We start from the raw sequence: 14,764 nt of genomic DNA on the forward strand, positions 1-14,764 counted from the left end.
CCGAGATGCGCTCCTGATGTTGAGTCGTGGAACTTCGCAATCACCTCAGCTCGCTGATTGAGCGGGACAACCTTCCTCCACCGGTGTGTCAGCGCGCCTTCTTCATTCCTACAGCTGCAGTTCTTGTAAAGCTCTTGATTCACCAGACGGAAGTCCGGAAACTTAGCCCCGTCTTGCTGCACTCGTTCCGTTAACTTCTGGTACCACTGATCAACGGAAGCATCTGCAGCGAAGACCATCGTGCTGACAATTCTGGACAAAGCATCCGGTACCGTGTTGATTTCTCCCTTCCGGTATTTGATGTCGAAGTCGAAGGCGTTCAATCTGAGTATCCAGCGACTCATGAGTGCTGTAGGGTTCTTCATTGATCTCAGATAACTCAAGGCAGAGTGATCGCAGTGTACCGTGAATTTCGTGCCCTCTACGTACCCTCTGAACTTCTCTATTGCCCGGATGACGGCCAAACATTCACGTTCTGTCACAGAATACTTTCGCTCTGACGAGGACAGTTTCTGGGAGAAGTAGGCAATAGGATGTTCTTCCCCGTCTGTTTCCTGCGTCAGTACTGCACCAATCGCTACATCGCTCGCATCGCATGCAATGGCAAATGATTTCGTGTGATCAGGCATCGCTAGGACTGGTGCTGCTACCAAGGCTGATTTGAGTTTCAGGAACGCGTCTTCTGCATCTTTCGTCCACCGGAACCTGGTTTTCGTCTTCGTCAGCTCTGTCAGCGGTACTGCGATTCTGGAGAAGTTCGCAATGAACCTGCGGTACCAGTTGCACATTCCTAAAAACCGCTGTACCTCCTTCCTGCATTGCGGAGCTGGGAAACGCACGATGCACTCAATCTTCTCCTGATCTACGTTCCATCCGCTTTGATTCAGCACATATCCCAGGTACTTCATCTCCTCCAGGCAAAACTTCGACTTTTCGGCGGAGATAGTCAGTCCAGCATCCCTTAGCCGCTTTGCCACTTCCTTCATCAGCTTGATGTGCTCGTCGAAGGTGCGTGAGCAGATGATTATATCGTCCAGGTAGTGGAACACGTGAGGTTCCAGGTCGGCGAAGATGTGCGTCATCAGCCGTGCCAGCGCTTGACTCGCTGTACACAGTCCGAAGGGGACGACCTTGAACTGGAAGTGACCTCTTTGCGGCACTGTAAAAGCTGTCACCGGCCGGGATTTCTCTTCCAATGGCATTTGCCAGAAGGCATCTTTTAGGTCGATCGCCGAAATGTAGGTGCATCCGCTGAGGTTGTTCATGATTGCCGATATCTGTGGGATAGGATACCCCTCGTTAACCATCACCGAATTAAGGTGACGGGCATCTAGACAGACACGGTACTGACCGGTCTTCTTCTTCACGGCAACCAGCGGGTTGTTCCACGGCGAGAATAGTGCCTCTTCTATCACGTCGAGCTCCAGCATCCGGTCGATCTCCTTATTCACCTCGTCGAGAACGTACTTGGACATGGGATAATAGCGCTGTTTTCGTGGCTTCGCTTCTCCAACGTCGATTCGATGTACGTACCGGTCTGTTCTTCCGAGTCTTCCGGGTTCGGCCTTCGGGAAGTGGCTTATGGCTTCGTCCAGTATCTGCTTCTCTTCTTCTGACAACGGCTTCATGGATTCTTGTTGCGGCGCGACCTCCTTTTCAGCCTCCAGGTTTATCGTGCAGCACACAGGTTTTATGCTAAAGGCGTTCCAGAAGTTCATCCCGAAGATCACACAGGTCGGCAACGTGGGAAGGAGCAACATCGACACGACTTCATTTTTGTTGTTGTAGGCTATCGGCAATCGGGTGTATGATTGTATGCGATGCTCAGTTCCGTCTGCCGTCTTGATGCCTCCTACCAGAGCTATTTGCTGCAAGCCCAGCTCCTGCGCCATCTTTACGTTGTCGCCTCCTAGAATCGAACAGTTGGCACCGCTGTCGAGTAATCCGGTAACTTGTTTTCCGAGTATGTCTACCACTGCGTGCGGACGATTGTCGTTGTCGGGGTTGATGATCAGTGAGTTGATCTGAACTAGGTCAGGAATTGTAGAGGGATCGTCGAATTGAGGCGAGGATGTCCTACCCTCTGTTACTGGCTCCCCGCTTGCGCGTTTCCCGAGCGTTGAAGACAGGTCGGGCAACTTCGCAACGAGAATCCCTTTTGTCCACAGCGATAGCAGAACAGTACTGCCTGGGGTTTGGCGCAGTCCATGAACCGGTGTCCTCCTTCGTCACAGTTCCAGCAAATCATCGCCGCCGGTGGATCGCGAGCGTTGTTTGCCTCAGGAACTTGGCGATGATTGTTAGGATTGGTCGCTGGCATTTGTGGGAACTGTTGGTTGGGCGACTGTCTTCCTACTGCTTCTCGACGGTCGAATCTCAGCTTCAACGCATTCACCTGCTGTAACAGGGCTTCCATCCGCTGATCCATCTTTTCTTCGTCCTGCGACACTTGTTCTGCTTCTGCACCGTAGGCTGTTTGCGCACTGCTCTCTCCATAGCTGTGAAAGCTTTCCGTTTCCAAAGCGTGGACCTTTCCAAACCTTTGGAGCGGCTGTTGTGGCTTCGATGAGCGTAGCGAAGAGTTCGGTGTAGCCAGCGCTGGTTCAATTAGTGCCCCATACGGTAGCGAGATGCGTCGCTGATGATGCTGTAGCTTCCGGAGTTCGTCTAGTTCCTTGCACGCCTTCACCAGCAGACGTATGGAGTGGTGTGATGCGGCAATCGGAGCGTACGTGGAGTTCATGTTCTTCTTGATGATGAACAGCTTCTCTTGATCAGTCACCGGAGGATCCACGTATTGGAAGAGAGTGGAAATATCCTGGTAGAATTTGGAGAACGGCTCTTCTTCGCCCTGCAAGCGGTGGTATGCTTCGGCCCGCAGAATGTAGGCGTAGCTCGCCGGCAAGAATTCTTGCCTGATCAGCCGCTTGAAATCGTCCCAGGTTACCAACTCTCCCGACACGTAGACACTGCTGTACCAGTTGAGCGCGTCGTCCAGAAGCAGATGTTTGACGTTCCTCAGCAGCACATCCTCCGTTACTCCTTCCGATGCAGCGAAAATCTCCACCCGTTGCAGAAAGGTGTTCAGCGACGACCCATCCTTCTCGCCTTTGTATCTGAACGGCCAGTTATGGATGGCCTTCAACGTTCTTCTTTCTTCTAACAGCGGTCTTGGAACGTGTTCTTGCGGCCTGTAGTTCAGCTGTCGCAGTAGATCGGCCCGCAGTTGGTTGTAGTCACCTCTCGCATCAGCTTCGCCCGCTTCGGTTCTTATCGGTTCATATGGCGGTGGTGGAATGGTGCTGCCCATTGTTGGTTCTCGCCAGCTGGAGTTTTTCTGCGCTTCAAACCTGTTGTTCGGGACGACTCGCTGACCAACCGCGCTCCAACCTCTTCCTCGCGTGGTACGCATGGCTTCCAATGATGCAGCGCCTCTCTCGTTGTCGTGGAGTGTTGAGCTGTCGCGTTGAGGTCTAGCTGCTGTTGGATCGGTCACTGGAGATGCTGTATGTCGCTGTTGTCGCTCAGCGTGGATGATGGACGCTTGATTCGATGTACCCGAATGGTTGACTGGATTTCCATTCTCGTCGAATCCTAGGAAGTCTGCTTCAGTCACGGTCGAAGATTGCGTAGTCACTTTTGGAACTGCACCGGTGCTGCTTCTGTTGGCACTGTCACTGTTCACTGGTCTGGCACTTTTCTTCGTTCTTCCTAGCGCATCGTCCACATCTTCCAGGGAAAACTGCACTAACAGCGCCACGGCTGCGTGTGTATCGAGGAAGGCTACCGGTGGATCCACGATGGATAGTCTGTCCCGATAGTGCACTAACCGCGACCGTAGTAAACGAACTGCTGGGAGATCACCGCGCTTCAATGCTGCTTCCACTTCGGGTATTAATTCGCGCACGCGAGATTGACATTGACTGATATTGTCCCCCACATCCATAACGTGGGAGGAATTGTCGTAAAGTATTCCTTTTATCTCATCTTCCTGCATAAGAGCACGCAAGCGAACGGCTCTAGCCCTGCGAGGAAGTGCTCCGAGATTGTTTACGTGGCGCAAGGCCAGTTCGTAACTGATCTCCTCTTCTAACAGGCTTGCTGGATCCATGATCCAAAAGGTCTTAATTAGCCAACTAGACAAAACTAAAAATGTGGTAGGTTCTACAAATGTGCTACAAAATAACAGAATTGTGCCACAAACAGAACACAAATTCTAAAATCTACAAACCACAAACTAAAATGGTTCGTTTTGTTGGGCGCCAATGTTGTGATACGATCTTGCTGAGTGAAAATGGGCAAGGATCGGACCGGCTAGCAACATTCATACGCCACAAATTAGCAATTTAGTGTACAAACCGTTTATTTCTCATGCCTTCAAACATTTGTTTCCTTCTTCCTAATCCCTACTTCTATCTGCTTTCTTCCTCATCTGTTTCATTTCTCTTCGGTACTCACGGATTTCTTCTCGGGTGCACCCATCTTCTTCGCCGAAACTGCTCTTCTTTGCTCCGCCTCACGCACCTGCATCATCGCGGTTCTGTCGAAGTGCTCACCAGCTCGCTTCCGCACTGCTGCGTTGGCCTCGCCTCCAGGCCGTTCTGCGAAACCGGAATCGTGTTCCCGGTCACTGTGCAGTCTCCTCTCCTGCTTTGCGCTCGACGCTGCCGGCCTCGATATGTGCAGTCGCGATCGTGTCTCGTCCTTCCCTGAACCAGCGTGAATCGATCCTCACGGCCGTGCCGTTTTGACGCAGTTTTAGGCTGTGGAAGAAAAGCCCTACCCATACATTCCGTTAGTGACTTGAAGTGCTGCAGAAGCTCGGCTAACGCTAGTGTGGCCCACTTACTTCTCCGTGAAGGCTTTTCTAGCTACATCCAGCTCTCGATGCTGCCCGGAGAACGATCCGCCAATCTTCAAGATTGTTTTGCGAAGAAGCGTAGTTGATCTGCGCAAAGAATAATGGTGTCATTCGTCATACACATCACTGGTCTACTAACGACTCACCAGGTTCCAGTGCCGCTTTCCGCACAATTTGGGATGATGCTGCTTTGCTCCGTCTATCGTGCAACTAGAATGCCAATCGTTGCACCGCTGGGGCAGTGCTGTCGTCGTCTCTCCGATGATGTCTGCCGGACGCTGTCGCTTGGATCGCAATTTAGAACGTCCACGCACTCAAATTGTACCCGTCGCACAAGGTTACGCTCGTTTCCAAGCTGAAAAACACGATATCATTTCGTAAGCTGGTATTTTCCCCGAATCACTGGTAGATTTCTCTCACCTGCGCATTCACACTCGCCGGGAACAGTTTTGGCCTAGATTCCCCGGGTGTTCCTCCCGTGATAGTTCTGCACGTGTCCGGTTGTCCAAAGATGCACGATGATCGCCCCCGTAGCCACTTGGCCTTGCTCGTCGCGGGTTTACTTTCTGGAGGAAAATAATTTGTGAGCCGATTGTCCTTGTTGGTTGGACAGCGAGGACTCACCTGTTCGGAACCACGCCGGGTTTTCGTGGTGTGCTCTCGAGATGCAGAAGTTTGCTATTTCGCGGATGCTGGTCCCTTGCAGCGGACAATTGACGGGCTCAAGTTGTGGGTGGCTTCTGATTCACGCACTCTTCATGCACTCCGAGTGATGCCCTGCAACTTCACTCGCACCGAACGGTTTTCACTGTTATCGACGGACAACACTTTACAGCACTCCGGCATGCAACTCCACTATCTTCACTGTTCGGTCGATGCTGATGTTCGTGTGCAGTGAGGCGAAGCGGATGTAGCTGCTGTTCGTTCAGTGGACGATGACAGGAAAATTTTTCCCCTGTCCTTCGTTATCAAGCGAGTGTTCCCAGTGAGTTTGTGTTCGACGTTTGGGATTTGAATTTGGGGTTTGCACACGAAACACAAAGGGCTCAAAATAGGCTAATATTTTATCTAACGTAACACTCAAGGCCCCAATCAGAATCAATATGGTGAGATCTTTCTGATTTGTTTTTCTATTTGTACTCATAACATCCAAATATAACGGGTAAATATTTATTTGGGTAGGGCTGGATACCATAACTTTTGATCTCGTTTCAGAGAGCGAGTAAAGGCGCTTAAGCCTAGGCTTGAAAGCCAGGGCATACGGGGGAAATACCGTTGTCCCATCCCAGGATTCCAGAGGACATAGAGTGACATTAATATTCTTAGCGAAGTCACTCCCAACGAAGCGTTATATAATTTTCCCTTCACACAGAACGGTTGGTACGAGATGTCCCCGTTTACTGATTCTAAAAACAATAAAAACGCTGCACAGTAGGCCTGGCCGCTTTAATGCTTGTAATGTATCTCTGATGCACTGCAACCATTAATAATGACAAGAAAAATGATAGGAGTAGTCGATCCTATCATTTTCCAGGATTCTTTCAATGAATGGCTGTGCATGTGTAGACTAGACTAGACTAGATATAGTATGGTTTTGTTTGTAACTTTCAATTTATTAACTTGAAAATTTCAGTATCTGTAAATTATCACCGTTCAAAAATTCCTCAATAGAAGACTCATTGAAACCCCACAGTTCCCTACAAATTAAACCCCGTAATCCTTTCAAATTCTCATTGATTGTTGCCGGTATGCTTTATCATTGACAAGAATAGTCAATTAGCATTTGTTTCGTCTGGGGCTAGGGTTCTACATTGTGTTGATGGAGGGGGGGGAGACTCCAGGTGGCGACGAACAACAACTACTTTGATTTCAACTATATATTTGCCATTGAGACAGACGGCGTGTCTGCTCGATGGGGAAACTAGAAACTTATACCTAATACAGAAATGCTGTCGCCTTTTATAGGCGACACAGTACGGAGATGAAACAAAACAACTTCAATAAAGTCTATTATCGCGCGCACCGCAGTGCGCTGCACAATGGTCGGAAAAAAATAAAGTTCGGCCAAAACTCTTTTTATGTGTTTAATCGAAGTTATAGGTTGCCTAGATATGTTATATAGTATTTTTAGTGTTTAAAAAGGGGTATTCAAAAATTACGTAATTTCAATAATTTCAAAAACGGTGAAAATCAGTAAACCCCATATTTTTTGCGTTTTTTGTTAGAAAATCAATTTGAATTTAAATAAATGATCATTTTTTTATCAAACCCAATCAAGTTTGTTCAAAACGTGTGAAAAATGTGGAAAGATAAATTTTATATCAGTAAAAAATGGAAAAATAACGTAAAATATATGAAAAAACATGTCTTTTTTAAATAGCTCTAATTTGAAAAACTGCAAATTTCTGCAAAATATTTAAACGTTTTAAGGCAGCTCTAAGCATGATGTTTAAGATGTACTATTCGAAATTGCGGCGACACGTGACGACACGAACCGTTTTTTAACTTAAAAATTACCAAAATTTCTAAGGTACAATATACGAAAATTTGAAAAGTTTCGTGACATATTAATTTTGCACCATACGTGCATTCAAACAGTCTAATAACAAGCTTTCATATGCTGGATAACTTAAAACATATATTCCATTCTCAAAATATTATTATTTTACTTTTTTCGAATAATTCATTTTTCAATTTTATGACTTAGGCCACTTTGGCAGTGAAAATGTCATTGAAATACAAAAGCTAGTGTACTTTTAATTAAGAATCATAAAAGTACAATACATTAACTTTGTTATAAGGTGAAATAAAGTTTAAAAATATCAATTTCGTTTTTTGAGAGTTTTGGCCGCTCCTTTGTATGGAGCCCGACCAATGTGCGCTGTATGCTGCATGTACGGAGCCTACCGTGTCGTCGGGCTGACGATGGATTCAAGCACACAATGCGCAGTGTGAATGAATAGAACGCACGCTTGCTTGGATGAGGTAGAGCCTACGTTTGCGCCGCTGCTACCGGTGCGAGATACAACATCCCGGCGCCTCAAAACGAAATAAATTTTCGTTTTTAGGTACCTGCGCAGCTCGCTTGGGTGATCTTGATCGGATGGATGATCGGTGTCGTCGATGCTCCTACAAGCCGACCGGTGGTGCGTCGATGACTGATTTTGGATAGAATGGATTGCGCGGTAATTGATGCTGCTGATGCTGGTCGTTGGGAGGCTCCTGTTGCCGGACGACAACGTGACCTGGCTGCGCCGAGTGGCAGGTCGGATTTCCCAGTTGCCAGCGGATACTTCCGTTGGTCGAATCGGAGGGAAGCAGTACGCTTCGGAGGTTCCACGCGCCGGTGAAAGGAATAACCACATGATTCGACCAGTTGGATGGATGGATGGGCCGTCGAACTAGGTGCCACTAGTCCGATTTTGGACGCGCCGGTCCGGAGGATGGAAGTTTGGATGTGGACACGCCGGTCCGGAATTTGATACGCGTGCGGATTGATAATGCACTAGTCCGTATGGAGGATTCGCCGATCCGTGGAATGGACACACCGGTCCGGATTTGCTTGACTGAGCTCGCCGGCTCGGATGGACATGCCTGTCCGGAGGATGGATTGATGGTCCGTTGTCTTCATCGTCGTGTCCTGGGGTCCTGGAGTTGTCGGTTCGATATCGCTCCTGCGATCAATCCTGGTCACGGCACCATGTTTCGTCTGGGGCTAGGGTTCTACATTGTGTTGATGGAGGGGGGGGGGAGACTCCAGGTGGCGACGAACAACAACTACTTTGATTTCAACTATATATTTGCCATTGAGACAGACGGCGTGTCTGCTCGATGGGGAAACTAGAAACTTATACCTAATACAGAAATGCTGTCGCCTTTTATAGGCGACACAGTACGGAGATGAAACAAAACAACTTCAATAAAATCTATTATCGCGCGCACCGCAGTGCGCTGTATGCTGCATGTACGGAGCCTACCGTGTCGTCGGGCTGACGATGGATTCAAGCACACAATGCGCAGTATGAATGAATAGAACGCACGCTTGCTTGGATGAGGTAGAGCCTACGTTTGCGCCGCTGCTACCGGTGCGAGATACAACAGCATTTGATTGTGTACAAAACTGATATTGATCATCCTGCTCCACCTAGGGTGCTCATTATGCCCCACCCCTAAAACGCAACTCGCGATTTTATACGTTTTTAAAATCATAAAATTTTACAACATTTATAACTTTATCCGGAATTTCAACGATTAGCTTTTGTCAGTTAAGGTTCAAATGGGGATTGAACGTTAAAATTACACATTGGTTGCATTTAATTTACTGGATTTGGTGGCAAAATGCTTAGGCTGCTCATTATGCCCCGCCTACCCCTACTGTTATTATATGCTTCACTGATAGTGAGCTAACGTACACGGCCAGATCTGTTCTTGAAAAGCTGAGGGTAAAACTGAATCATCTTGTTCATTATTGGCGAAATGTGCATTCTTCAATATTGAAAACAAAGAAATATTTTTTTGATTCAACAAACCCCGCGACTTAGAAATGAAGTCTCTTTAAATTTGGTTCTAATATGTGTTATTTTTCTGCGTGTAATCTACTGTTTTCCATAAATCTTTTAAAAACTCGAATGCTATTGATAAAATAGTATTTTCTCCCAGACTTTAATTACGATAAAATTTATTTTAATTCAACAATTTAATTTTAGTCTCTTCTTTTCCTATTATTTATAATATAGATGCTATTTTGGATCCAACTACTACACCAAACGCTTGTCAAACGCCCTTGATTGGCGAATCTCTGGAGCTGCCGCTTCAGCTTACAGCCGCCAATAGTAGCGATATTCAGCAGCTTCAAAAGCAACAGCAATCTCAACAGGAATCATCCGTTCCGCTAGTGCGACCAATTACGATCCCCTTAACTGGGCGGTTTGGTCTCGGTGGAGGTAAACCGTCGGCTGCGGCACTTCGTCGAGGGCCTGGCCGACCAAAGAAGGATTTTCTGCCGTTACTGAAAATGTCGTCAAACCCATCCGGTAGTGGCGGCAGTAGTGGAACCGGAGGAAACCCGGCGCTCTCCGGACCAACATTGAAATTCAGTGGAGGTGTGCTTACCGGGACCGGCTTGGAAGCGAAAGTCATCAAAAGGTAATTTTGTCCCCTTAGCCAGTTTAGTGTTCCTAATTAGTCTAGCCCCGAAATTCTAGATTTAAGAGTACTAATGTAGTTCGTGGTAGTATTCCTAAAAGGAAAACTGACACAACCTTGTCCGGTTTGGGAGGCGACGGAATGTCCTCTTCCAGTGGTTTAACGCCGTTACTGTTGCCATCCCCGGGAGATGAGACTACCAGCACGGCCAACAGCTCGGTAGCGTCCACTCCCACGGCAGAGATGGAAACCGATCCGGCCCTGCTGATGCCCGCACCGGAAGAATCCCCGTACTTTCCGGAAAAATATCCGGGTAAGATGTGCGCACTGTGCAATCTGGGCGAACGCAGCCAATTGGGCCAGGGTGAAATGCTGCGTATCGAGGTCAAGGATGATGCACAGGTGGCGGTAGCGGCTGCGATGCAATCCCAGGAAGAGAAAAGTCCAATCGTGAGTCCCAGTGAGAGTCCAAAGACGGGCATTGTGCTCGGAGTTCCACCACTGTTGAGCAGCAACAAGAGACAGAAGGGATTGAACAAGTGCAAGTAAGTTGTAGCCCGAATCGAATTGAACAAGGAATCGCGGATTTAACGTTTCCGTCTTCCGTAGGAATCCGGTGATCACGGCAGAGTACGTGGATGAGCTGGAGAAGATAGGTCATGCCGAACCGACAGATTTCACCAGCATCAATGACAGCGGTTATTTCTACATTCATCGATCGTGTGCAATCTGGTCGTTCGGTGTCGGTCGTGATGCCATCTCCGGAACAATAAGCAATTTGGAAGTGGTGGTTGCACAGAGCTTAAACAAAAAGTGCTACTTTTGTACAAGATACGGCGCCAGTTTGTCGTGTAAGGTAAGTAGGGGTGGGACATTCAGGTGTTTTCATTCATCCTTTTGAAAGTTATTACTTTTCTGCAATCAATTCTCCAGAAACAATTATATTAATAAGCGTTCTAAACTATAGTTGAAGATGAAATTGTTTGATACAAATAACTCAATAAGGTTCTGTTTTATTTGGGATAATGAAACTAATTTTTAATTTAAGGATGACTTCTGGACCGATGTACAACGGAAAACACTTCACTTCTCTGTTGTAAACCAATCGGCAGCAGACCTTAGCAGAATAAAGTTAAACTGGACCTCTTTTTAAGTCAAACGTTGATTGAGTTTCATTTGAAGGATTCCGCCCATATATTCATCCAAGATACCTACGGGGATTCACTAATTCCTCTTATTCCTCTACAAAGCTCCTCTGTGAAGTAATTCCAAATATTACCTATAAATCCCTCCAAAAGTTTCTGTACTTTTTTTTATTACGAATTTCTGTCATGATTTTGGGAGTTGCTACAAAAACTTTCTCAACCAATTTCTCTGGGAGTTCCTCCAAAAGTTCTTTGAAATTCCTCCAGGAGTTGCTCCAGGAATTCTTCCAATAATTAATTTTAAAGCTACTATAGCATGCAACTTTTCAAAAGCTAATGAAGAACCTCCAATAGGAACTTCTCTTGGAGACCAGCAGGAAAAAATTGTGAGGGATTCCTTGAACATATTTTAATGCACAGTTAGCTGAATCCTGGAAACCCCTTTTTATAGATTTCGTTTCTGAGCGAAACATTAGTGCCGCTGTTGACATCTACGTTGATATGCCAATTGGAACAGAGTCTAAACACGTTTTCATCTCACCCGGTTCAGAACCTTGTAAATCTTTGTAATGGATGAAAGTTGTGAAGCAAAAGGTCTTCTATACTAATCCAATGAAAATTTAATTTCAGATGTCGTGCCCGAAATCGTTTCATTTTCCGTGCATAGCGGCAGCCGGTGGGTTCCAGGTGATCCAATCGTACAACTGCTTCTGCAAGGAACATCTCGGACAAGTGCCTTTAGTGTGTTCGGACGACATCAACTGCCGGCAGTGCTCGGGCCTGGGAGACGTCGGGAACCTGATGATGTGTTCGATCTGCGGCGACCATTACCACGGGAAGTGCGTCGGGTTGGCCCAGTTGCCGGGGGTGCGGGCCGGTTGGCAGTGTTCTTCGTGTAAAAAGTGCCAGATTTGTCGTGTGCCTGACTCGAGCGAGGGTCGAACCGTGGGCTGCGAGCAGTGTGATAAAATTTACCACGCCAGCTGCTTGCGACCGGTGATGACATCCATTCCAAAGTACGGGTGGAAGTGCAAATGTTGTCGAGTGTGTTCGGATTGTGGATCGAGGACACCTGGCGCGGGAGCATCATCACGATGGCATGCCCACTATACAGTTTGTGACTCGTGTTATCAGCAAAGGAACAAGGGATTCTCATGTCCGATTTGCCATCGAGCCTACAGAGCAGCAGCTCATCGGGAAATGGTCAAATGTAGCGGGTGCAATAAGTTTGTGCATAGCACGTGCGATCCAGAGGCAGAGCTGACGGTTTACCATGCAAAAAAGGAGAACAACCCGGATTACGAGTACTTGTGCAGCCCGTGCAAAGCGACTCTGCACACGGGGCGATTTGCGGCTATGAGGAGAACCAGCAGTATTGATGATGACAGCATGTCTGCATCAATGGAAAGTTTGGAACAAGTAGACCCATTGGAACTGGATCCGGAACCAAGGGAACGGATTACCACCGGTGATATAGGTTTGGGCAAAGGAAAGCCCTATGTGGCCAGCAAAATTGCTAAAAAGAGACTCGGATTGTCGTTGAGCGGAAGCTCCAGGCCAAAAGGAACCGGAAAAGGATTTCAGAAGAAGTCCCGCTTGGCGGACTTTAGTCGAAAACGTGGACCCAAAGCTAAGATGCGTGGAATATTTGGCGTCCCTGGTTTGGGATTACAGCGCCCTACTGCCGACGTTTCCACTAGCAAAGCTTCAGAAGAAGAACCTGGTGGTGATAACCGACTAGTGCTTTGCTCAGCCAAGGATAAATTCGTATTAACACAAGACATTTGTGTGATGTGCGGAGCGATTGGAACTGACCAAGAAGGTTGCTTGATAGCTTGTACTCAATGCGGCCAATGTTACCATCCCTACTGTACTAATGTCAAGGTGACGAAAGTTATCTTACAGAAAGGCTGGCGTTGTCTTGACTGTACCATCTGTGAAGGGTGTGGTCAACGGAACGACGAAGGTAGGCTGATTCTTTGCGATGATTGCGACATTTCTTATCACATATATTGTATGGATCCTCCACTGGAGCATGTTCCTCAGGGTAACTGGAAGTGCAAGTGGTGTGCTATTTGCTTGAAATGTGGATCAAGTAATCCCGGACACAACAGTAACTGGATAAACAATTACTCCGAGTGTGGCCCTTGTGCTAGTCAGGTGAACTGTCCCGTTTGTGCCGAAGGATACGTTGAGGGGGAGTTGATAATCCAGTGTAACACATGTGAACGATGGCTGCACTGTGGATGTGACCAGATGAAAACCGAAAACGATGCCGAGCGTTGCGCGGAAGATGGTTACAACTGCGTTCTCTGCCGACCATTTGATCAACCACCTCCTCACTTAGTGCCCAAGAAAAAAACCCTACCCACGCCGATTCCAACCCCAAAATCAACTCCGAAAGCAGAAGAGAAAATCATTCCTCTCGCACTAGAAGGGAACCATTACTTGGACGGAGTTTATCTAAGCGAGCATGGGCTTCACCAAATAAAATCTCTGCAGGCAGAATTTGGAAAGCGCGGTAAACGGAAACCTAAGATGCAGCTGGAACCTCCTTCCAAGGACAAAGACGATGGCATAATGGCAGCAATTGAGTCAGTCATAGCCGGGAGTAGTCTGGACAATTCCTTCGACGACGTCAAAGTCGAACCTTTGGACCCCAAAGAGGAAGCCGAAATCTACAAAGATGGTATGGTTTGGAACGATCCGACTCCACCGGAGGGATTTGCCTTGTGCACCAATGAGCAAGGTATAGTGGTGTTGAGGAAAAAGAGGCAAAGAAATCTGCAGAAATTAGGCATCGGAGGTTTCTTTGTGCGTAATCGAGCCGTTCGAATAAAGGATGGAAAAGACGACGATGAACTGGTCGATGGACTTGTTCCGCAACTCGGTGATGAGTCGGTTCCTGAAGTTAAACCCAAGAAGAAACCAATAAGACGGAAGCAGAAAAATAAGCTAATTGAAAATTATCCTCAAATTCTTCAGGATGCCTTCTTTGGCAGATCCTTGTTGAACTCTAATGCGCCTCCTGTTAAATTTGAAGTACAGGAAAGTGACGACGAGGTAAAAAGTGACGTCTCTGAAGATAAAATTATCAAATTGACTCCTGCTGAATTGAAGTATGTAGAAGAAATGAAGATCAAGGAACAGAAACTACTGCAGGAGCAAAAAGCTTTACAGCAGAGTATGGAACAAGCTCAGTCGCAGGCCAACAAAGCACTACAATCTGCCGGCGGGGGAATGCCAGGTTCTGGAGACAACGGAGCTGGAGCGATAAAAACCGAGGAAGACGATAACAGTGATTCGGAAGCGTTGAAGGACCTGGGTTTCCCGAACGATTTGATTGAAGAGGATTTTGTTAACAGCATCATAAACAACGATGAGGAGCTAACGAAGACGTCAGTGGCTCTCGAGGAACTGACAGCCGATGGGGAACTTGGTGATGGATTGAACAAACCATCCAAAAATGAGTTGAACGACATTCTAAGTTCGGATTTCAATCTGGACAATTTGGACTGCAAAGACGTTGAGGAGATTTTCAAAAATGTTCTAACTGATGAGTCGCAGGTAAGTTTGAATGTTCTGATTTATTAATCATTCAGATGTATTATGT

General features: G+C 47.1%; 2 protein-coding genes across 15 annotated transcripts in view; one reads left to right on the forward strand and one right to left on the reverse strand.

The window, feature by feature from the left end:
• The window catches only part of LOC109415957 (histone-lysine N-methyltransferase 2C-like), a 77,128-nt gene that overhangs the window by 20,274 nt on the left and 42,090 nt on the right, over positions 1–14,764 (forward strand). For 9 of the 11 annotated variants that reach the window (XM_062861275.1, XM_062861279.1, XM_062861280.1 and 6 more), the window contains exons 2-5: positions 9,598–10,006; positions 10,066–10,551; positions 10,616–10,862; positions 11,782–14,718. In XM_062861275.1, coding sequence (XP_062717259.1) covers positions 9,598–10,006; positions 10,066–10,551; positions 10,616–10,862; positions 11,782–14,718 — 4,079 coding nt within the window. The remainder of the gene's footprint in view (positions 1–9,597; positions 10,007–10,065; positions 10,552–10,615; positions 10,863–11,781; positions 14,719–14,764) is intronic. The other 2 variants (XM_062861277.1, XM_062861282.1) reach the window with 1 other exon arrangement.
• On the reverse strand, positions 1,889–6,699 carry LOC109429803 (uncharacterized). Of its 4 annotated transcripts, XM_062861286.1 has the most exons (5): positions 5,486–6,699; positions 5,282–5,427; positions 5,008–5,216; positions 4,850–4,948; positions 1,889–4,779 (listed from the first exon to the last, which is right to left on the reverse strand). In XM_062861286.1, exon 5 carries the CDS (start codon positions 4,109–4,111, stop codon positions 2,087–2,089), a length of 2,025 nt encoding a protein of 674 aa, XP_062717270.1. In that variant the 5' UTR covers positions 4,112–4,779; positions 4,850–4,948; positions 5,008–5,216; positions 5,282–5,427; positions 5,486–6,699; the 3' UTR covers positions 1,889–2,086. The 4 variants fall into 4 exon arrangements, with proteins under 4 accessions (XP_062717270.1, XP_062717272.1, XP_062717273.1 ...); XM_062861288.1 differs by having other exon boundaries at positions 4,850–5,216; XM_062861289.1 differs by having other exon boundaries at positions 5,008–5,427.

This window comes from Aedes albopictus, chromosome 3 (genome assembly GCF_035046485.1).
Source record: "Aedes albopictus strain Foshan chromosome 3, AalbF5, whole genome shotgun sequence".
In the NCBI taxonomy this organism is placed as follows: domain Eukaryota; kingdom Metazoa; phylum Arthropoda; class Insecta; order Diptera; family Culicidae; genus Aedes; species Aedes albopictus.